The following is a 22,163-nucleotide window of genomic DNA, read 5'->3' on the forward strand; positions in this document are numbered from 1 at the left end:
TACACCCCTTTTTCCAGGCTGGCAGAGGCCCAGCCTCAGCCATATGCCTGGCAGAACAACTCTGTCTTGCAGGCCCGGTGAAAAGTTAGTAGGTCCTGCCGGGTCCTGATTTCAGCAGACAGAGAGTTCCACCAGGTGGGAGCCAGGACCGAAAAAGGCTCTGGCTCTAGTCGAGACTAGGCAAGCCTCCTTGGGACCAGAGACCACCAACAGCTGTTTGTCCCCTGATCAAAGTGTCCTCTGGGGAATATATGGGGAGAGACGGTCCCGTAGATACACTGGTCCCAGTCCGCACAGGGCCTTATAGGTCAATGCCAGAAACTTGAATCTGATCTGGTACTCCACTGGCAACTAATGCAGCTCGCGTAAGAACGGTGTTATATGTGCCTTATTTGGCACTCTCGTAATAATACGCGCTGCTGCATTTTGTACCAGCTGTAATCTCTGGGTCAGGCTCAAGGGCAGCCCCGCGTAGAGCGAGTTACAGTAATCTAGCCTAGAGATGACCGTTGCTTGGATCACTGTAGTTAAGTCACAGGCTGACAGCTTCCAACAGATCATGGGACACATAGTATATTCTTGTTCAGCTCTGTAGATGGGAGTTTTTCCCCCAAAAAGACAAAGCAACAAGGTTATTTAAACAATCACTCTAGCCAAGATGTTCAGTTTTAAAACAAAAGAAAAAATACTGGATTTATAGTTTCACAGACCACTTCCAAATTCTATCAAGTTGAAAAAAATATTTACAAGAACCTAATATTTATAGGCACTTTGAGCAGCATTAGAAAAATAGTCAATCCTATCTTCTATTGCTGCCTTTTAGTGGTGTGTAAGATGTGACAGTAGGAAAGCCTCATCTTTCTCTGAGCAATGGCCCTGTTCCCACTACAGAAGCAGCAACAGCCACTGCTACCTCACTAGCACTTGAGCCCTACATAGTTCCACTACAATGTACAAAAATCAGTAAAGGTGGACTGTGCAGAGAAAGAGCCCTCATGATGTATTGTCGAAGGCTTTCACGGCCGGAGAACGATGGTTGTTGTGGGTTTTCCGGGCTGTATTGCCGTGTATTGCCCTCATGATCTTTGAAAGTGGCTCCCAGAGCATCCCCCCATGGCAGCAAGACCTGGTAGTAAGAGACTAGCAGCCAAATCCCATGCAGAGTTGACTTTTCAAAAGTAAGTTACAGCAGAATTGGCTCTAAATTACCTAGAGCAGGATGTCACTATTGCAGAGCAAGTCATCACATTTGTCAGAGTAGACAAACTGACAACACAGGGTTGTGCTGATTGATACAGAACTCAAGTTTTATTTTTTTTTAATACAGCATATCTGATGCTTTGGCACATCTCCCCTCTGTCAAAAAGAACTTTACCTCAAACAGCAAAAAGGATGATCTAGCAGACAACATCTTTCTCCCCAGGTTCTACAGTGATATCTTGCAGAAAAGCCCCATTTCAACATGCCTGACATAGACAGAAGACTTTGATCATAGGACTTCCAGGGTCCACATTACTCAGCCAGTTTCTTACCATGCAATCCTAAAGAGAAGTATAGGATGTACTTGATAGTATAGCACTGAAGATACAAGAAAATATTACCTGACGAACTCTGGCTATTGGCTCATTGTTAGCAGGGCAACACGTTGTCACAACCTAAAGGGAAGACATTTCTATTATATTTACTGATTAGGAACATAGCTTAAATTCACTACATATTGGGAATGGATTTTGAAATATTCAGTCAAACTCAGTCCAACGTATAGACTGATATTGCACAAACAAATTCTGCACATAGTATGTACATAATGGGAAGCAATACTATGGAGAAAAGTCCACATGTAGTGAGGGGCTGTAGGGACTGTCCAGTAGCATGTCAACAGTCTTTCAGATCTAGATTCAATAGTCAAGCAACCTTGCCATACTAACACAAGTGCATAAGTTACACAAATCATTAGAGGCACATTTTGAGATGCAATACATTTTCATTTGAATCTTTGGTATTTTAACATGTTATTTTAACATGTACACCAAATAAAAGTAAAGGAGTACCATCTAGCCAGTGTCAATTTAAACCAAAGCCAGGAAATATCACATCTAATTTAGATCTAGGAATCCATGCTTGCTAATTCACTAGCCAATGATAATCATATTGTTATCAGCCTCAAGGCCAAAACCGTGGCACACGTGAGCGCTAAGGCGCGAGGAATTCTAACTTTAAGTTGCATAAACGGGCAAACTGGTTTCAGGATCTTGGCTATACAAAAGATTAACCTTTTAAACATTATTAGGCAGAGACCCGCCCCTTTCCTGGCATTTCTAACAGGCGGCACTGCGTACCCAGCAGACCGTGCCAAGCGGAATGGAAAGGAGAAGACCAAATTCCACTGTTTCAAAACGGCAGAAGTGTAGCAAAGGCGAGAGCGGCCGCCTGGGAGGCTGCGCGCCGCTGCAGACTCCGGCTTCAGCACAGATTTTTAGGAAATCAGCCGGGGCCGCTCGGCAATCCGTCCTACCTCTCCTCTTCCTCCCCATGCGCCGTTGTAAACTCCCTCGTTGTCTTCTTTCAGGCCCAGCTCTTTGAGCCACGCGTACCGTGGCTGATTGACCAGCAAGGTCGACATGGGTGCAGCGGGTCTGCAGAACTGCAGGCCGCGCCTCTTCCTCAGGGAAACGTGCCGAGAGAGCGCAGCGAGATTGAGCTTCAGCAACATTGTCCGCCGAAGTCGCGACGCTCTCAACGCCCAGCTAGAGCCGCGAGAGACAGTCCCACCCCCGAACTCGGAGAGCCGATTGGAGAAGGCGCGGCTCCGCCCAAGAGCGGCTCCTCCAACCGTAGTCTCCGGAGAAGGGCCCTCATTCCCGAGTGAAAGGCTAACGGGAGGGGGGCCGGGGCGGGAGTATTGCCTTCTGTCCATGCGGAAACCGAAACAGTCGTTGCTACACCGTTGCAAGCGCACACTTCTAATCGCAGAGCAGGCCAACCAACAGCTATTTGGCAATCAACAACCGCTGATGTTATTTGCGCCCAGCCTCTTCTGGCCACCTGGGTTTCCACTTGCTGTATTCTTTTCCCCATTGTCTATTTTAGATTGTAAGTCCGGGTGCGGGCCAGAGACTTCTCCATTTTTAATTTGAGACGAAATGGGGCCAGGCCGCGAAAGGTTAAGAAATGTAAGTCACCACGCTCCTTTGTAATGATATACAGGGCGACGTACACAATGGATGCTGTATAAATAATAGGTAGTATTAAGGGAGATTCTGAAGAAGGGGGTTTGAATCTCCAGAGTTTATACCCTGAAAATCTGCTGTTCAAGGCAGCGTGCCTGAAATGTCCGTATTAAGTAAGTCGGACTGTTTTCAATGATTAATAGCCTTCATAAAATCTTGAAATCTAGGTTTAATTTGTTTCAGATAATAGAAAATGTTTCCCAATTAGAAAGTGCAGGAAACAGCAGGCGTACCTTTTACTTATCTATATAGTACCACCCTTACACATGCATTCTCTGAGGTCAGGACAGGCCCCAGTCTCCTGGCTTTCTGCAAACAATGTAAAACAGTTATTCAAAAGAGCTTTTTACTCAGCTAGGAGGGCTGTATTGTAGGGAGGGGGGTCTCAGATGCTTTACTAACGATTTAGGGACAATAGACTTCATCACTATGTTGCCTTATACCCTATCTGTTGCTTTAAGTATGTGCTCTTGTGTACTACCTGTGCTTCAAGTATGATCCTATGGGGTAGTTATATGTTGTCTAGTTCTGGCATTGTTTATGGAAATGTCCTTGATATTGATTGTACTAATCTCACATTACATTACATTATGTAATCCACCTTTTGTCTCAGTGAGAAAGGTGGACTATAAATGACATAAATAAATAATTTTTATCCTGATCTTCTTCTAAGGAGCTCAGAACTATGTATATGGTATTCTCCATTTTAGCCTCATAACCATCCTGAGAGGTAGGTTATGCTGAGAGAAACTGGCAACTGTACCACACCATCTATAACCTCACCATCCCAAAGTCCTGTAGCAGAAAGCAGGTCTTCTCAGAATGCTAGGCAAGTATATTCAACAGAAGTTACTCCCAGGAAAGTGTTCTTAGGAAGGCTCTATTAACCTGGAAAAAAACCTTCACAACTGTAATTGCATTGTTGCCTATTCTGCTATAATTACTAAGGGTAGTATTATTTTGAAATTACCTGCTAAAATCTATTAAATTATACAGTTCAGTCCTTGTATTTTTAGATGTTAACTTTATGGCACTGAGTGATATGTTTCTTGTCCTATCCCTTAGTCTCTTCAGTCCTTCTTTTATCTAGTCCCAGTGACCCTTAGAACAAGTCTTATGCCTAAGAGGTTAATTTAGTTCCTAAGATAAAGCAGGTTCCAGCTGTGTCTGTAAGTTATGCACTTCTGACGCAGCTGGAACTTCAGCAGTTCCAGAGGTAGATCAGGTAAGAACATATAGCTCTATGATTTCATTTAATCAAGAGGCTTTTGTGGCCAAAGTTGCTATGGTCTACTATTCACTGACACAATGAACCCCCAGAAAAAAGAACAGCCCGGGCATGTGCCTTTGAAACAGACAAGATGCCTCACAGAGATTATGAACTCAGGTGACCCCTACCAACACTTCAGAGAGATCTTGTTCACTAGTTCTGACTCTGACACTTCTCAAAGAAACCAAGTCAGAATGCTGTACTACCTTACCTAGCTTTTTTCCCATTAGATTTTCCTTTGCTGTACATACCGAGGTCCTGATTCTGGTTTGTAAAGAATGTGGAATAGGTTTAGCATGAAATATTTTTCATCGAGTGCATGGCTAATTTGTTTTGGAAATCTTACAGAATGAAGGCACTGCGCATTCTCAAAACTAATATCATGGACACATGCAATACATTGCATAGACAATACAGACAAATCAGAACACTAAACTGATAACTCTTCCACTTTGCAACAATTAAACTGTAGGTCAAGAGAGATATAATTTCTTTTCATAAACCCAAAAGCCAATGAAACTTATTCTCAAGACTGTGATTTTAAAAATACTGTCAGCAGTTAAGCAGTAATGAACAGATGGGAAGATGAGAGAGAGAGAGTGTCAAGCACTTCAATTCATGGCCACTGGCAAAATTCTATAGGTAGCTTTGAAACAGAAGTATGACTTCTAGTGTCATATTCTAAATATATTCAAAGTTATTCACATTTTCTTGCATGTTCAGTAGGAAAAAAAGCCCACTCCAGACAAAACTGTGATATCAGTCTGCCCCTCCACTGTTCTAAGCTCTTATGAATGGTCTCCAATTTACATCTGTTCTAGCCTCAATGAAATAACCAGAAATTAAGAATAGTTGGTGTAATTCAAGTACAGTGGTGCTATAAAATTGCAGAGAGAGAAAGATTACTCATGCTGGAATGCTAGCCACAATAGTATGCTGCAGGAGAAAAAGTCTATTGTGGCACCTTAAAATTAATATAATATACAAGTTTACAGAGAAAATGTAAACAATGGGAGTAATAGGCCATGAAATATAAGGGGTCTGTGATATATCCATGCAAAGATCAAATTATCCAAGATAAAAACAGGGAGAAGTACTTAGAAGTAAGTTCCATGTTATTCAACGAAGATTACTTCCAGGAAAGTAATTTATTTACAAAGCTCTTTCAGTTTTAACCTGCTCTCTTTCTGCATGAGCCCCATCTGAGGAGATAGAAAAAGTGACTGTTACACTTGCCCACTTTTCTGGCACCTCCCAGGAACTACAACTTACAGTGCGATCCTATGCAGAATTACTCCAGTCTAAGCCCATTGAAATCCTAAACCCTGTTTAGGATTTCACGCTTAATTTTTTTTCTGTATTGCTACATCACCTTTTTTAAAAATTGAAAAAAGCTTTATCTCACAGTTAATCTGTTAGTCTTTTATTAAACATGAAGATAAGACAGTATTGATAAAATGTAAAAGAGAATACTTATTTTCGTATATACACATCTATATACATTGCCTTTTTCTTCATATTTGTACATTACATATATGTCTTAGGTAAAATACCATCAAACTTGCTGAAAACTCAGAATTCGTATAATGAATGTTGCTTTTGTTGATAAATGATTTTCACATCAGTAGGAAAATATTCTCACTTGCTTCTTCTAAACATTGCCAATGTGGATGTCAGATACGTCCTTTTTGTTCCTTTCCACAGATACTAACCAATTAGTGAGAAAGGTATAAATGATATTAATTAATTAAATAAATTTGTCTTATGCAGATTGCGTCACCGTTCTGGTGACAGTGGTTCATAAGCAAACCAACTAACAATCCAAAACCGGTAAGGCAGAAAGATCATTGTCTAGCATGTTTTAGAAGCAAGAAATAGGCAACACCGAACTGACTCTTTCTCTTCTGGGTCTGTCCTTTAGTAGAGAACTCACAGTCTGTTTCTGCATTTAGATTGGTATCTAGTTTAAGAATGCCCAATGTAATTCCTTCAGATATAAATACCAGCTGAAACAAATGCAATTGTATTTTAGAAATGAGCTGTAGATTATAGATTGTGCAATGTCCTCTAGATGCTGCTGGAAGCGTGCCAAGTATATATAGTGGTTAAAAGATTGCCTGTGGTTGCTAGCCTCCAGGTGGTGGTTGCAGATCTCCTGGAATTACAACTGATCTCCAGATACGTTTCCCTAGATACGTTCCCCTAGAGAAAATAGCTTGGCTGAAGTTCCTTCCCTCTGCAAAACTTACCCTCTCCAGTTCCACTCCCAAAATCTCCGGGAATTTCCCAGCCTGGAGCTGGAAACCCTATTGTACCACTGTACTGCGGTTTGCAAATAAACCTGTTTTGTGCATTTGTTCAGACTCAGTTGAATGAAAGTTGCTGAAGCATCCTGTGGGTCAAAGCGACGAAGATCACCATCACACAGGGGTAACACTAACCATTCAAACCTGTCAAGATTTATATTCAAAAAGAGGGATAAATTCCTCCATCAAGATAAGTGGACGGATATTATATTTTATAGATGGGTTTTGCACTGTCCGGTTTTTGTCAAGTCAAGCGCCCTGATTTTCGATTGTTGAACTTTTAAACTCGGTTTTATTTGGGGGGTGGTGGTGTTTCCTTTTAAATTTCCCTTTGAAAAGCCGTTCACACAACTGTTGAAATTTTCCTGAGCTATGACAGTGCGTACCATAAGCTCAACTCAAAATATGTTCGAGCTTTAAAATCGAGATAGTAACAAAAACACCGCAAACCACTGTCCCGGACGGTGCACCATTCTAATCCCACTGACTTCAATGGAATTATGAGGCATTTGAAGAAGAAAAACTACAACTCCCGGCATTCCTTGTAGCTAACCTGACCTGCGTTCCCGCCTTTTCCCTTCCAGAGCAAAGTATTGTGGAGTTCGTAGTCCTAGTTAAGTATTCTCGCCTTTCAAGACGCCCGAGGCGGCAGGGAGCAGGCTTTTGTCGTCGGCGGAAAAGAGGCGTGTGAGCTCCCCACCACCGCCCACTTTCTTTCTGGGTGGCGTCTCTCTGTGTCTGATTGAGGGGCGGGAAGATGGCGCTGGAGGCCCGAGGGATGGAGCAGGACGTGGAGGACGGAGAGATTTCGGGCTCGGACTGCGAAATGCCGGTCACAGCCGCTGCCAGGAGTCCCCAGCAGGTGAGGCCAGCCTCAGAAGAGCCTCCCGCGCATTTATTTTTCCACCCTGCATTTGCGGCCTCACCAGTGCCGCGGGCAAATTGTCCCGCCCTCGTAGGAGAGCAAAGGGGTGGGGGCGGTGATGGGAATGGCCGGATCCAGAGAACCTGTGCATGCTTACTTAAGAGTAAGGCGCATTGAAATTGGTCAGGCTTCCTTTTGAGCAAACCTGGCTAGCCCCTGGCGGCGCAAGAGGCAGATTTTTTCCTTGAAAGCGGCTTCTCGCATCGTTGCAACCCCAAGGGAGGAAAGCAGCACCTGACGAAGGCCTGCTTTCTTTGCCCTCGCCCTCTGGACCTAGCAACCCAAGCTGGAGAATTATTTATCAGTACCTTCCTGCTCGCTGTCACTGGTGCGGCATGCTGAGTTTCTGCTGAAATATATAACTTTGCGACCATGCGTTTGTTGATAGATAGAAAGCCAGCTCTCTTGCTTTAGAATCATGTTTAATAATCGTTGTTAATGCATAATCCTTTTTTGTAGGAAACGAAATTTTTTAGGAATAAGATTTACTTACCTGAGAGTTGCCCCAAAGCTGCACAATATGCCCCCATTTGAACCCAGATTTTCTTAATGTACATTTAGTTGTTTATCCACTCGAGCACACCAACTTATTAAAAACTGTAACAAAAGGTAAAAGGTGTTGTATGCAGGGGTTATTTTGTAGAAAAAGAGCTGGAGGAACTCATTAGCATAACTGATTTGCATATGCCACACCCCCTGACATCACCTATCCTGGCTGCTTTGGACCCAATCCTGGCCATTCAGGGCTGAAATTGGGCCCAAAATGGCAAAAAGGGGCTGAAAATGGCCAAAAAGGGGCCCAAAATGGTCAGGATTGGGCCACTGCTGAACAGGAGCGTGATCCACCACCCATCAGAGGCCCAATACGGGCCATTTCGGCCCCAATCCAGGACGAAACGGGCCCAAAATGGCTGAGAACCAGGTTGGTGGGGCCACCTGACATATGACCTCTTTGGGGAACTGCTGGAACTGTGTTCCTGCGCATTCCCCCTCGAAATGAGTTCTGGTTGTATGTATTAATTAATGGATTCCTGTGGATAAGAGTTGAGAGTGTGCAGATGACCTAAGCATGTATTTATGTTATTCATAGTCTGCCTTTCTTAGTGAGACTGACACATTGCACAGTGTGAGTTAGTAATCAATTTCAAGGATATTTCAATAAATTCTGTAATTGGGTCTATCCATAGTGAATGTGGGTATTTAAGTTTGTTCCGCTTTTGGTCGTCATGAAGAGTGAGAAAGAATATAAGATCATGTAATATATTGGACCAAATTCATTTAAATAAAAAGTATTTATATACCCTTTCAGATCATGCAGGGCTTGTCATCTGGAATGAGTTTTCAGCATCCAAGTAAATAGAGTTTGCATCATTCCTTTTCCAAATTTAAGAGTCTTACTAACTAGTTCCTGTAAGGGTAAAAGAGTATTCTAATCTGTTTGCTAGATTACTGTTGTTCTTGCCATGGCCGAGTCCATAGGTCTAGAACTACAGTTTCATTCTTTTATGAAGAATGCATAACAGCTAACAATATACTCCTGTTTCTGTGTAAGGGTAAGTGCTGGATCGAAGGTAGATAATGCTAAAATGCAGTTTATGCAATGCAGTGCAATATCACATACATGACATGCCTAGTGCCTGCAAACCTTCACTGTCAAAAAAGGAGTAGAAGAGTGACAAATGGGGAGGGGTGCACACAGAAATCGCCTCAGAAACAGCGAGGGGGCTTGCCCATGCAGATCTTCTTATTTCTCTCTTGGCTCCTAGTAACAGACTCCCCTGCTCATCACAGTTTCAAAAATATTAACCTTTACAGAAATATATAAACAGTAATTGAATCCTTATCATTTAATAATTTATATCACTGGTATACATTCAAGCCATTCTAATATATCTACAGCTTCTTCTGTAGGAACTGGCCTTAAGAATTCATAGACTGGCAGACAAAGAGTTCCGCGGGTGACTCATACAATCAGATTTAGGCACCATGTTTCTGTGGCATTCTGTATCAACAGCCATATTTCACCCAGATAGTTGGGACCTGTTATGGTTGGTAGATTTCCCAGATTTGCTATGGCTTGCCAGTTCAAATGGCATTCTGAAGTTATCGTTTATAAACACTTCTTAACTGCTTTTCTCCCAAGGCAGTTTACAAGGTATCCATTAAAACAATGCAATAAAATCTACTTTAAAAATTGAAATCAATATAAAATCAAAAAGTAGCTTTAATAATTCCAGATTGGCGCAGCAGCCACATTGCTGTGGGGCAAGTAATTGAGGGAGAAAGTCTAATTATGAATACGTTGCCTGAGATAATGTAATTCTCCATGCAATGTGCATGAGCATGAAGAGCTGTGTTTCTGAATAAATCTTCACAGAGAACAAGCCTTAAGCTGTACCATACAGGTTGCACCATGCAGTGCAAGATGGTATAATCTAGTTGCCTGCAACTAGAGACTCTGCCAAGTCCCCACAAAGCCCAGCACAGCAGGGATCCCTGTTGGAATCTTCTATGGGTTTTATTAATTTTGTTGTCCCCCTTAAATAGTTTTTCCCAATTCTGCTCAAGGTACAGTTAACTATTGGGAATTTTACTACAGTCCAACAAAGGCAAAGCCAAGACTCATTTGTATGAGCTAAACTATGTATTTAAAAGATTTCTGGGCCACCTTTCTACCCAAACAGGATCCCCAAAGTGACAAATATTAAAACAGCATTTAAAGTGGAATTTGTCTTGTGGAGTGCCACTGGGTTTTTATTCTTTCACTTACACTCTTTGGGGTTGGTGTCGTCAATATACTGATGACACCTACCTCATTTAATTATCCAAGCCTCCAGATGCATTTGTCATGGTTCCGAATCACTGCTTGGAGGCTGTGGTCAGGTGGCTAAGGCAGAATTGAAGCTGTATCCAGACAAGACAGAGGTAATGCTGGTTGGGAAGGCTGATATTCTGGATTGATTAAATCTACTTGTCTTGGATGGAATGAAGTTGGCTTTTTCAGAGTAGGTTAAGAACCTGGGGGTGCTCATGTACCCTGCCTTTGAAAAACCGGCTGGCTTGGTGACCAGGAGTACCTTCTATCAGGTGCATCTGGTTCACCAATTCTCATTACCAACTCAGCAGATCTAGCCATGCTTATTCATTCTTCTGTGATCTCTTAGTTGGATTGCTACAATATGCTGTATGTGGGGATGTCCTTGAAGACAACTGGGAAACTACAACTGGTAGTTTCCAGAATGAGGCAGCCCAACTATTGTCAGGGGTTACCTGCTGAGAACATTGCCCAATTTTAAAACAACTATAGTAGTTGCTTGTCTGTTTCTGAGCTCTATTCATGGTGCTGGTTATGACCTTTAAAGCCCTTCAAGATCTGGGGCCCTAATATTTGAAGGACTGTCTCTTTCTGTATGTCACTATGCACTAGCTGAGGTCTTCAGGCAGTCATCTTCTGGCAATCTCACCTCTTAGGGTGGCCTGTCTGGCATCAATGAGAGTTCAGGCCTTTTCCATTTTGGTCCTGCTCTATGGAATGGGGTTCTTGAAGAGGTGAAAGAAGCTTCCACCTTGGAAACCTTTAGGAGACACTGCAAGGCCCATTTGTTTACCAGGGCTTTTGAAGGGGTTTAAATGATTGGCATTTTTCAAGGGGTGGAAGGAGGGAGGGATTTGTGGATTGTTATTTTATTTTGATTTTAATTCTAAATGTTTAAAATCTATTATTGTATGCCACCTTGAACCATGAGGAATGGAAGGTTAAAAATTTTTTAATAAATAAATGATAAAATGCAAAATTTAAAAAAAACATTTAAATAAATTCAGTAAAACATACAAACACATGTAAGAACACCATCAGGTAGGAGGACCAATAACAATTAGTGGGGGAACTCCAAACAAAAAAATCTTCACCCACTAGTGGAAGACAATAATAGAGGGAGACAGACAAATCTCTTTAGGGAGGGACTTGCAATTTTTGGCAGCATGACTGAGAAAACCGTTTTTTGGGTTGCCACATGTCTGTCCTTAGATGACGGAGGCACCAGAAGCCAGGCCTCTCTGAAGATAACCAGAGTGGAGGGTAGGTAGATATAAGACTAGGCAGTCTTACAGGCATGCTGGCTGCAAGTCATACAGGGCTTTAAAGGTCAATGCCAGCGCATTGAATTAAGTCCGGAAGCAAATTGGGCATCAGTGTAGACGAAGTAAGACTGGAGTGATAATTGTCCCTATAACCCACTCCAGTCAACTTTCTGGCTGCAGTATTCTGTTCCAGCTGTAGCTTCTAGACTGTTCAGTGTGACCTTAATATTCATGTGCACAATTGCTTATGGCAAGTAACAATAACCATCACCTGACCAGGTGGAAAAACTATTGTCAATTGAAAAGAGTGTGTTCTCTGTGTGTGTTCTCTTGTTCTGGCTTTGACATTGCAAATAGTTCAGAACACCAAGTACGTTTTTTCCTGGTTTAAAGCTGTGTATGGGTATTACACAAGTAAAATGAGGTGTTCTGTGATAATAATAGGATAGTCATTTTTTCTTAACTTTCAACATCTTTTATAAAATATGAATATGGTACTGACCTACACTAATAAAGGAACTTGAGAGTTGTCTTTGCTAAAATGTATTTGTAATGTCTTGTAGTATCAAATATCCTTTAAACTCAAAGTACTTAAATATTTCATAATGTGACCAAGATAGCCTGAACACTCTCTGCTGCTGCTACTGCTAGTTGGTACCCAAAGAAGAAACTGTGTTGTGGATATCTATAATTCTTATTGTAATATGTGTAGAGAAATACATATACTTGTATTCTTTAGCATTAGATGATATGTAGCTATGCCTCTGAAGCCAATCAAGGAAGAAGGAGACAAAATGGTATTACTCAGTCTGCCATATTTTCCTTATGTAACATTATAAAATCACTTGGAAGTCCCAAGTGGCAGTGAATTTGTTGTAGCACACTTAGAAACTTTTGAAATTTACTTATCAATATCCTTCCTCTTTGTTAAGCGGAAAGTGGCATTTTAGCCTTCAGAGGTTAGATTGAGCCACCTGTCCTTTCCCAGGCTACAGTTAGCTTCCTAGCTGAGTGGGTATTTGCCTACATCCAAGCCTGATAGGTTTGACCCTGGACATAATACTGAAAATATAGTACTAGTGCCATTGTCCAGATCAGCATACCAGACAATTTTCTGGGGTTTGAGGATTGTAGGAATTGTCAGGGAGATCTAAATAACTCTTTTTCCTGTAATTTATGCTTTTCAAACCTGGCAGTACTTATGTGAAATTCAGAAAAAATAAGTAAGAACCAAAGTGACCAATGACTTTGCTATTCTTCTGTTTATTTTGTGTAAACAAAGATGGTTAACAGGAGAGTAATGGAGCTGAGTTCTTCTTACTTAAATAGTAAACTGGCTGGCTGGACCTCTTTTCTCTCTTCTCTCATGAAGGAATATATGTACTCTAAGAAGTAATCTACCTCTAATTTTAAAATGTTTATATGTACCATGCTAGCAGACTTGATAGGATGAGGCTTCTTCTCCTCTAGTTTCGGTCTTCTCCTGTGGGGTAAGAAATTGTGAGGAAGGTAACTGTACTCTAGTTAACTTTACAATGTTCTGTGAGTAATACTGGTAAATACTTCTGTTTTTCTTTAGTACAGCAATCAGTGCACAAGAAAAAAAGTAGTTTTTTAAAAAAAATAACACGTTCTTTTTAAATTTCAGAAACAGCATGATAGCAACAATTCAGCCAGATCTTTTCCAAGCAGCATTTCATCCTGTGCCCCAAGTGTCCCTTATCGGATAATCAAAAGTGTAGACTCAAGTGATGAGAGCTTCTCAGATTCAGATGAAGAGAGCTGTCTGTGGAGACATAAGCGCCAGAAATGTTCTAACCTCCCTCCCCCTAAAACAGATCCTTTTCTGTTTGGCCACAACCCCCAGAAGCCAGTGGCCTTGGGAGGTAGAAAGATCAACAATGTATGGGGAGAAGTGCTTCAGGAACAGAATCAAGATGCAGTGGCATCAGAACTTGGGATTCTGGGGATGGAGGGTAGCATTGACAGAAGCAGAGAGTCAGAGGCCTACAACTACTTGTTAGCAAAAAAATTGATGAAAGAATCAGATTCGAAAGTAGTTGCAACAACATTGGACAAAGAGTTGGATGATTACATGCAGGATGATAGAAAGACTTTACCAGAAGAGGAGGAAAATGGACAAGGTCTCTTAAAACGGAAACGACCTGTTAGAGATAGACTGAGTGAAAGACAAGAAATGAATTATAAAGGGCGGTATGAAATTACTGAAGATGATTCTGAGGAAAAAGTGGCAGATGAAATTGCCTACCGGTAAGATTGTAACATTAATTACATGTTTGTCTGTTGGATAGATCTTGAATATATTTTCAGGAACAAAGCTGGGTGGACGTGGGTAAACTCAAATATTCATTTTTAAAATTAATTAATTGTACAGTTCAGTATAGGTAGCCAGAACATCTCTTCAGCTTCTGGAATTTATAGGTGTTAGTTCAGTCAGAGTTCTGGGCTGGCCCAGGACTAGTTAAAGTGTTTCTGTCTTTATATAGGGAACTGTACTGGGTAATCCTCAGGTTCCTGTTTAACTCTGTGTTCTTGAAATTGAGTAGCTAAATTCTAAAGGCACTTGCCTGGAAGAAAACCCTATTGAATAAAATGGGACTTACTTAACGTTGAGTTGACCTGCATAGAATAGTTCCCTAAGTTTGGGATGCCTCATGGGAAGAAAACTCAGCCTGTGAAGTGGGCCCATTTCTGCACACCAAGAGATTCCCTCTCTCCAAAGATAAGAACTTTTCAGACTTGCATAAAAAATACAAGTGTTAAAATTTTTGCCCTTCTATTGTTTAATGCTGTTGTATGATCTGTTATCTATGGTACTAAAACACATCTTACTTTATGTGGGTACGATGTTGGAGAGGTTACAAAAAAGAATGTGACTCTTGTTTTGGTAACTATGTTGATTTCTTCTCTTGGGTCCAGATCTCTGTCCTAAAAAATTGTGTGCCATTTGTGTGCCATTTATTTGCTACTACAGACTAACACGGCTAACTCCTCTGGATTTATGTGACAAGTTATCTAAAATTTGTAGGGAATTGCCTCTTTCATGTTAGCTGCAGCACAATGTGAAATTAAATTGTCAGAAGGAGCCTAAAGTACTGGTAGCTGATACGGGACTACAGCTGATTGCAAATATTTCTGAACTTCACTGCATCTTTACAGCGCGAGTTTTTTTCTTTAAATCACTTATTCTTTATATCCTGAATATTATATACTACATTGTATTTTTGTTTCTGCTGTGTGTCTGGCTGATGCAGCTGTTACATCTATGTCATTATGAGGAAGAAAGGCCGAAGCCTTTTGTTTATCTGAGTTGCTTGTAAGGCAAAAGTGTATGTCAGACAAGGCAGTCTTTCTCCTTACCTAACAGAAGTGGCTGCACATGATGCAACTGCCCATGTGCACTTTAGGACAAGTAAGCAGCTGTGCATTCTTCCTTTCAGGCTCCAGATCATGTTCTTCTTGGCCAGCAACCATCGTTAGGCTGATTTTTTTAAAACAACAACAACAGCAACAACTTGACAGCTTATAATACTCAATTAAAATGTTAGGTAGTATCACAAATGAGCAGCCCTAATAGATCAGATTAGCTTGTTCTTGTCAGAGCTTGGATGCTAAGCTGGATCGGTACTTGGAAGGAGACCATCAAGGAAGACTGAGGCTGCTACGCAGAGGAAGGCAAGGCAAACCACCTCTGATTATCTCTTGCATTGAAAACCCAATGAGGTGGAACTTCATGGGGTCCCCATAAGTTGTTTGTGACTTTACAGCACAGTTGACCTTTAAGTATCATAAATAAATGATAAATCTAAAACTGCATCGTTACACCTTATTAAAAGAGTTATAGGAATTTGGGGGCATAACTTGCTTAGGTTCAAGCATGTTTTCAGGTCTTCTGTACACTTTCTTCTATTGTATACAAATTCAGTCACAAGAACTAGGCTTCCATTTAATAATGCAATCCTATATAGAGTTACTCCAGTCTAAGCTTGTTAATTTACATGGGTTTAGTCTGGAATAACTGCATAGGATTTTACTAGAAGACCTTAGACCTAAACCTATGCATGTCTACTAGGAAATAAGTTTTGCTATTTGTTCAGTGAACTTGCTTCCAGGTCAACGTGCACAGAGTCAACATTAGTGTTTTGTTCTAATTTTCCTTTTATTCTCTAGTTGATTAATCACATTGTATCAAATACGCCTCAGTAATATTGGCAATGGTAGGTACATTTTTTTGATGAAAGTTAGTGGTTTGTCACTCAAACTGTTATAAAATGCAAGGGCTCTCCATCTTTTTTAGAATTTTCTTTTCTTTTTAGGCTTTGTGAACCAAAGAAGGATCTGATTGCAAGGGTAGTAAAAATCATTGGGAAAAAGAAAGCCATTGAATTATTGATGGAAACAGCTGAAGTGGAACAAAATGGAGGTCTTTTGATAGTGGTAAGTAATAGTGGAAGTTTGACATTAGAATTAGTTTAGTACCTAGTCATGGCCACTGGCATTCAGATGATATTTGTGTATCTATTTTCCCCAAGTACAAGGATCTCAGCTGCCATGTCTTTTTTTGTGTTACAGTTCTTTAACCTGGTTGGGGCAGGGACTAGTTTTCACTTGGACTATAGCCCAAATGGCAGATTCTGGCTATTTTCTTCAGAGTGTTAAATGTTTGTCCCCAGCATATGGAAATTGTGTATACTAGATATACTAGGATCTGGGAGGCCCAGGTTCAAATACCATGGAAACTTGTTGGGTGACCTTGGAGCAAACACAGACTATCAGCCTAACCTACCTCACAAGGTTTTTGTGAGGACAAAAAAGGAGGAGAAGTAAACAATGAAATGCTTTGGGTTCCCAATGAAGTAAATAAATTATAAATTGAATAAATAAAATAAATAAATAAAGTAAATAAATTATAAACTAAAGAAAAATACTGAAACCCATTTTGTTTTGTTATAAGTAACTGAATACAACACCTGTGTTTCTTATTTATATGGTCTAGTGTATTAGTATTACAATTGTTGTCAAATTTTAAAGAACACACACACTCTTAAACAATCTTCAACAACTAAAGATAAACTATGAGCATATATTTCCTGGTAGTATTGAAAAAGTTTACAATACATAGATTAATACTGTGATAGCTTTAAAATGCATCATCTCTTCCGGTTTATACAAAATGTCCATAGGCTTGAGTTAGGAAATCATCTTCTTTTGCCATAACATGAGATCAGTTAATGTACGTCTGTTGACATTAATTAAATAGATGCAGTCAGAATGTGGTATCAGTATGTATGGAGGTTTCTGAAGTTCCTGTAAAATTAATTGTAATTCATTGTAATATATTCTTTATTTCTTCGAGTTTTTTATACTTTCATGGTATACTTCCACTTCCTAAAAGGTGGCTGTCAATTTGTATGCAGTATAATGGGGATGGGAAGAGAAATTCAGAAGTCTAAAAAACCAACATGAATTGCAAGGTAATAAACACCCTTTTCAGTCTAGCTCTTAAGGTTATTTGATAGTAAGAAAATTTAACATTCTTCCTATGAATTTCATTTTTCAAGGCAATAGGTAGAACAAAAGCTAATTTTTACAAAAGTAATATCTATTCCTACTGCAGAAGCCCCCAGTGAATTCACATGTAACTGTACAGTAGTGTTTTAAGCAGAATTTAGCAGTTGTAACAAAATGTAAAAGCCATGCTTTTATAAATGATTCCCTACAATTTGTTGCTATTATAAGGCTGCAGTGTTACTGTACTTAGGATGTAAAATTCCCTGATTGTTGCTGCCCTGCTTTGGAAGCTTATGGGTGTTTGCTTGGACAGAAAGCCAGCCCTTTTTGCCAAACAAAATGGTCTGGTGTGCCACAGGTTGCCCCCCTTTTAAAACTATCATTTTTCAGGCTTGAAAAATTCATTTGATGACAGCAAGGAAAGCTAAAATCTTCTGCATTTTTGATTATTTAAAGGATGAAGCACAATAATGTGGTGAGAACTACAGGTTTGTTTTTTAAGAAAGTCAGTCCCAGGAGAATGACAGCTACAACTATGCCATTGCAACTCTCATGAAATTCGACTTATCTTAGAATAATCCAAAAGAGACACTTCTGACATAGGAAAACTGAATAGAAGGAGCAACTAGATATAAATGTGCTATAAGTAACATGACTGCACCAGGCAGAAGTAAAGTAAGCTGGAGAGAGGTTTGGGCATGGCCTTACAGCAATATCTGCAGCACCACCCTCATTCCTTTCCTTCACACCCATGGATACATAGAATTTTAGCGAGGGAAATAGGATCTTGGATACCTGCAGTAATATATCTTGAAATGCTTGGTTCTTCAGGGAAGACTTTGTCAGACTACATGATTGTCACCAAATGCAGAACCCTCCAACAATGCTACGGCAAGAAAAGTTACACAGAAGTAAATAGGTTTAGAAAGGTGCAACTCTTTTCATTGTGAATCAGGGTTTTTAAAAATAAATAACTAATACATCTACCCACAGAATTCTGTATGCTTTAGTTTGAGCAATCGACATAGTACGGTTTTGCACTTGTAGCTTCCAATTTTTTTTCCTGTCATCCAGAATGGTACTAGAAGGAGGACACCAGGAGGAGTTTACTTAAATCTGCTGAAGAATACACCCAGCATAACTGGAGAACAAATCAAGGTAAATAATGTCATGTATGCAAATGCTGTTTGTCATATTTTTAAATAATTTTGGATGTCTGTTTAATAGGATTTTGGGGTGCTCCTGTTCCTAATGCTTTCTCATGCCTTTTCATGACTCTTCTGAAGTAAGATGATGTTAGAGATCTGAGGGTCCTGAAATGAGGGGCATCTTTCTTACATTCCTTCTCCCCCTTTTTCTAGTAGAAAAATTGGAAAGTTGGGAGAAATTGAAAAACTTCTTTAAAGTATTTTTAGCTGTCCTCTGTTAATTGCTTAGGAAAAGTAATTTAAAGGAATGACGACTGCTAATTAGTACAGACATTCACAACTGGTTTGGAGTAACTGCATAGGATCATATTGCATATATGATCCTCCATCATATTGCATGCATGTACCCCACTCCTCCAGCTGTAGCCAGTTGGGTGACTTTGGGTCAGTCACAGCTCTCTGGAGCTCTCTCAGCCCCACCCACCTCACAGGGTGATTATTGTGAGGATAACAATAACATACTTTGTAAACCGCTCTGAGTGGGCGTTAAGTTGTCCTGAAGGGCGGTATATAAATCAAATGTTGTTGTGATTATTATTATTTGCCAACAGAGTGTATGGCAGTGAGTGATGACATTACTGAAGCGTTCATATTACAAACTTTAATTTAATATTCATATTTACTGATAATATTTACTATAACAGAAGCTCACTTTTTTCACCTGAGAGCTGGAAGCTTTGAAAGAAGGATAATTGCGTATGGTATTTACACTAACCGCATAGTTGCCTCTGGTAAACAAGAGCTGCAATCTTTTCTAATCTGTTTCTCTATAATCTTAGCTATATGGAGGTTCTTTCTCAGTCCATATCATTAAAAGAAAATAAAAGGTAATGAACAAAAACCACCACAAACCTGATGGTTTCTGCTTGTAGTTGCTATACCCCTCCTGAGATACCTAGGATACCTTGGGATGTACCACCTTCATGTTCCATCTGTAATGCTAGATACGTTTTTAATACTGTCAGAATTAAACTAAGGACTTTATAATTTTTACTTTCAGAAGGAATCAATGAACACTTTTACATACACGGTTCATTTTATGTTCTTAGTAATAATTTAAATTGCTTATTGTGTGTGTTCTTTTTTAAATATTTAAGATGTTTTATTGGTTTTAAAAAATACTGTATTTTATATTATTGTATTAATTGGAATCTGCCCTGAGCCTGCTGGTGTGGGGAGGGCGGAATACAAATCAAATAAAATTAAATAAATAAATAAATTTAGCGCTGATAAGAAACCTCTCACACAGCATTTCTTTTAGGGCTGGGAGCATGCAGTAGGATGTATGGCCTACCAAAATATCCTGGCCAGACTTCTAGCTTTAAAAAGTAACTGCTCATCTAGGGGTAGTTCTAACCCCAGGCACTAGGTGACTGGCTGTTTGTAGATTTATCCCATCTGTCATTTTGGATACTTATTTTTACTTACAGTCCATCTTTCTCACTGAGATTTAAGGTAGATTACAGTACAACTGTTTAATCAGTAAGCCAGTTACAGAATGTGATAACATTTGAAACTAACAGCAAACATTCCTAGTAAAATAAAGCTAAATTGTGTTTGAATAAGGAGATGAGGCCAGTTGTGTCTCTGAATGATTGTTTAAAAGCTGTTCAAAACAAATCATAGTTTGGTTTTTCCATTTCAACATTTTTGATAATTAAAACTGATATTTAAGCATTTTTGCTTTTCTATTTAAGTGGGTAGCCATGACTCAAAAGTATAAATCTTTCTAACTTTAAATTGCATGCTTAGCTTGAAACAAGAATTATTTTCAGTAGCAGTTTTTGAATTTTTTTTAATGTACAGCATTAATTTTAAGATTTTCTATAGCAGTTTCTGAAAGTTTGAGAAGGGGTTTTTGGTTTTTCTCAGAAAGTTGACTTTTATCTTTAGTTTAAAGGTGAGCAAAGGGGACCAGTGGTTCTTGGTAGGTGATTTTATTCCTTAGAACTTCATGGGGTATTAAAATTTTCTTTGAAGGAAATCTTCTATGTTGAAAACCAAAAGGAGTATGAGAACAAAAAAGCTGCAAAAAACAGGAGAATTCAAGTCCTGGGAAAGAAAATGAAGAAAGCTATTAAAGGGCTCAACCTTCAAGAATATGATGATGCCTCTCGAGAGACGTTTGCTAGCGACACGAACGAGGCACTGGCTTCTCTGGATGATTTGCCAGAAGGACACAGCGAAATGAAGCTGGATCCAGAAGATGCTATTGACATAGATCACACTCATGACTTAGATATCTTTTAATATATTGGATGCTTGTGAAATACATTAAATAGCTGCTTTTATATTCTGACTACTTCTTGTTTTCATTAGTTTCAATAGTACATATTATGTCAGTCACTTTTAAGAGGAACTTCGGAATTTTCTTTTAATACTTCAGTTTGCTTCAAATCATGAATATTTTTAGATTTCCACCTTTTGTTAAGTGATATCTGTCCTCACTCACCATCTATTTAGGCTGTGTTCACTCACCTCAAAATTCATCTCGGATAACAGCAGCACTCTTGCTCCAGGGTAAAATTAATTTATGTGAGCTCAAAGCTGCATTAAAGTATTTCTACAGTTAACCAAAGGTAATACACAGCAGGGTGATGCACTGCTCTCTAAAATGTACTTTGACATGGAAGCATTTTCTATGAACATGGCCCTGGTTGGTGAGTTTGGGAATATGGGTTTGTAACATGGATTTGGCTTAATATTCAACTGCCTGCAAACTGCTGAAACAATCTGTAAGACAGAGAACTAAGAAAAGGAAAGAGTATCACATGGAAGGCCTTTATTAACTGCCCTTTCTAAGAATGCCAGTTATGTCCTAAAGAGTACTCTACAGATTTTAAGGAATGTTCACATTTGTTTGCTTTTTACTTTTTATTTTTCTCTAGACATGTGAAGCATGCGTTTCCAGTCAGTAATGCATATTGCAGGTGTTTACAGAACTCTGATCCCATCTTGTGATAGTGGACTAGTAGTATCTACAAAACACTTTTTAATGAAAGATTACAGTGAATAAGACAAGCTGATTTTTCATGCCATCTTTCAGTCATTTGCTACTCAAGCCTGAGTTTTGTGCTACTGCTGCAGCTTTCCTCCAACTAATGTAATTAGGTACAGAATTGCAGTCTCTGTAGACCAAATAAAGGTTTGGGTTCTAAGTCCTGTTCTACCTGCACAGTGCCCTTTTCTGTTGCAGAGGCAGTCCTCTATTGCAGAGCTTGTTCTTCAAATGATAGGCACTTTTCCTTAAGCAAGACCAATGTCTGAAAGATCTGAAAAGTGCCTTATGCTAGAAGAATGTGCTCAACAGTTGAGAACCACCTCCGCAATGAATAAGAGGGTACAAGTGGGAACAACGCTTAAATCCAAGTCACAAATTTTTAGCTGTTCATGATTTGTCTTTTAACTTATTTAATACTTTTTGTTTGCTTCAGTGCTTCATTTTACCTCAAAAAATTACATTCTTTAACTGCATAGCAGTGTTACTTGTATTCAAGAACCATGGAGAGGCATAGGTATACACTCTGGGAAGAAAAACAGCCCCATCTGGTAACCTTTCCAGGCTGATCCTTTGGGCTTATTCTCCTTTATATATTGAATCACAAAGAGGTT

General features: G+C 39.6%; 2 protein-coding genes across 2 annotated transcripts in view; one reads left to right on the plus strand and one right to left on the minus strand.

Annotated features, from left to right (window-relative positions):
• The window catches only part of ALDH7A1 (aldehyde dehydrogenase 7 family member A1), a 37,723-nt gene extending 34,971 nt beyond the window's left edge, over positions 1–2,752 (minus strand). Inside the window, exons 1-2 of the mRNA XM_054986737.1 lie at positions 2,516–2,752; positions 1,602–1,655 (exon numbers count right to left, since the gene is read on the minus strand). Coding sequence (XP_054842712.1) covers positions 1,602–1,655; positions 2,516–2,713 — 252 coding nt within the window. The 5' untranslated portion in view covers positions 2,714–2,752. The remainder of the gene's footprint in view (positions 1–1,601; positions 1,656–2,515) is intronic.
• Positions 2,753–7,435: 4,683 nt separating this feature from the next.
• On the plus strand, positions 7,436–20,842 carry PHAX (phosphorylated adaptor for RNA export). The gene is made up of 5 exons (XM_054987527.1): positions 7,436–7,668; positions 13,460–14,082; positions 16,149–16,269; positions 18,418–18,501; positions 20,532–20,842. The coding sequence occupies exons 1-5, from the start codon at positions 7,564–7,566 to the stop codon at positions 20,799–20,801; spliced, it is 1,203 nt and encodes a 400-aa protein (XP_054843502.1). The 5' UTR covers positions 7,436–7,563; the 3' UTR covers positions 20,802–20,842.
• The last annotated feature ends 1,321 nt before the right edge of the window (positions 20,843–22,163 follow it).

Source organism: Eublepharis macularius, chromosome 8, assembly GCF_028583425.1.
Source record: "Eublepharis macularius isolate TG4126 chromosome 8, MPM_Emac_v1.0, whole genome shotgun sequence".
Lineage (NCBI taxonomy): Eukaryota > Metazoa > Chordata > Lepidosauria > Squamata > Eublepharidae > Eublepharis > Eublepharis macularius.

What these genes read in the sequence shown, in the direction of transcription:
- PHAX (XM_054987527.1), top strand. Translation starts at nt 7,564, where the DNA reads ATGGCGCTGGAGGCCCGAGGGATGGAGCAGGACGTGGAGGACGGAGAG. An exon ending in CTGCCAGGAGTCCCCAGCAG is followed by an intron (nt 7,669 to 13,459) that starts GTGAGGCCAGCC and finishes TTTAAATTTCAG; the next exon opens with AAACAGCATGATAGCAACAA. An exon ending in GCAGATGAAATTGCCTACCG is followed by an intron (nt 14,083 to 16,148) that starts GTAAGATTGTAA and finishes TTTTCTTTTTAG; the next exon opens with GCTTTGTGAACCAAAGAAGG.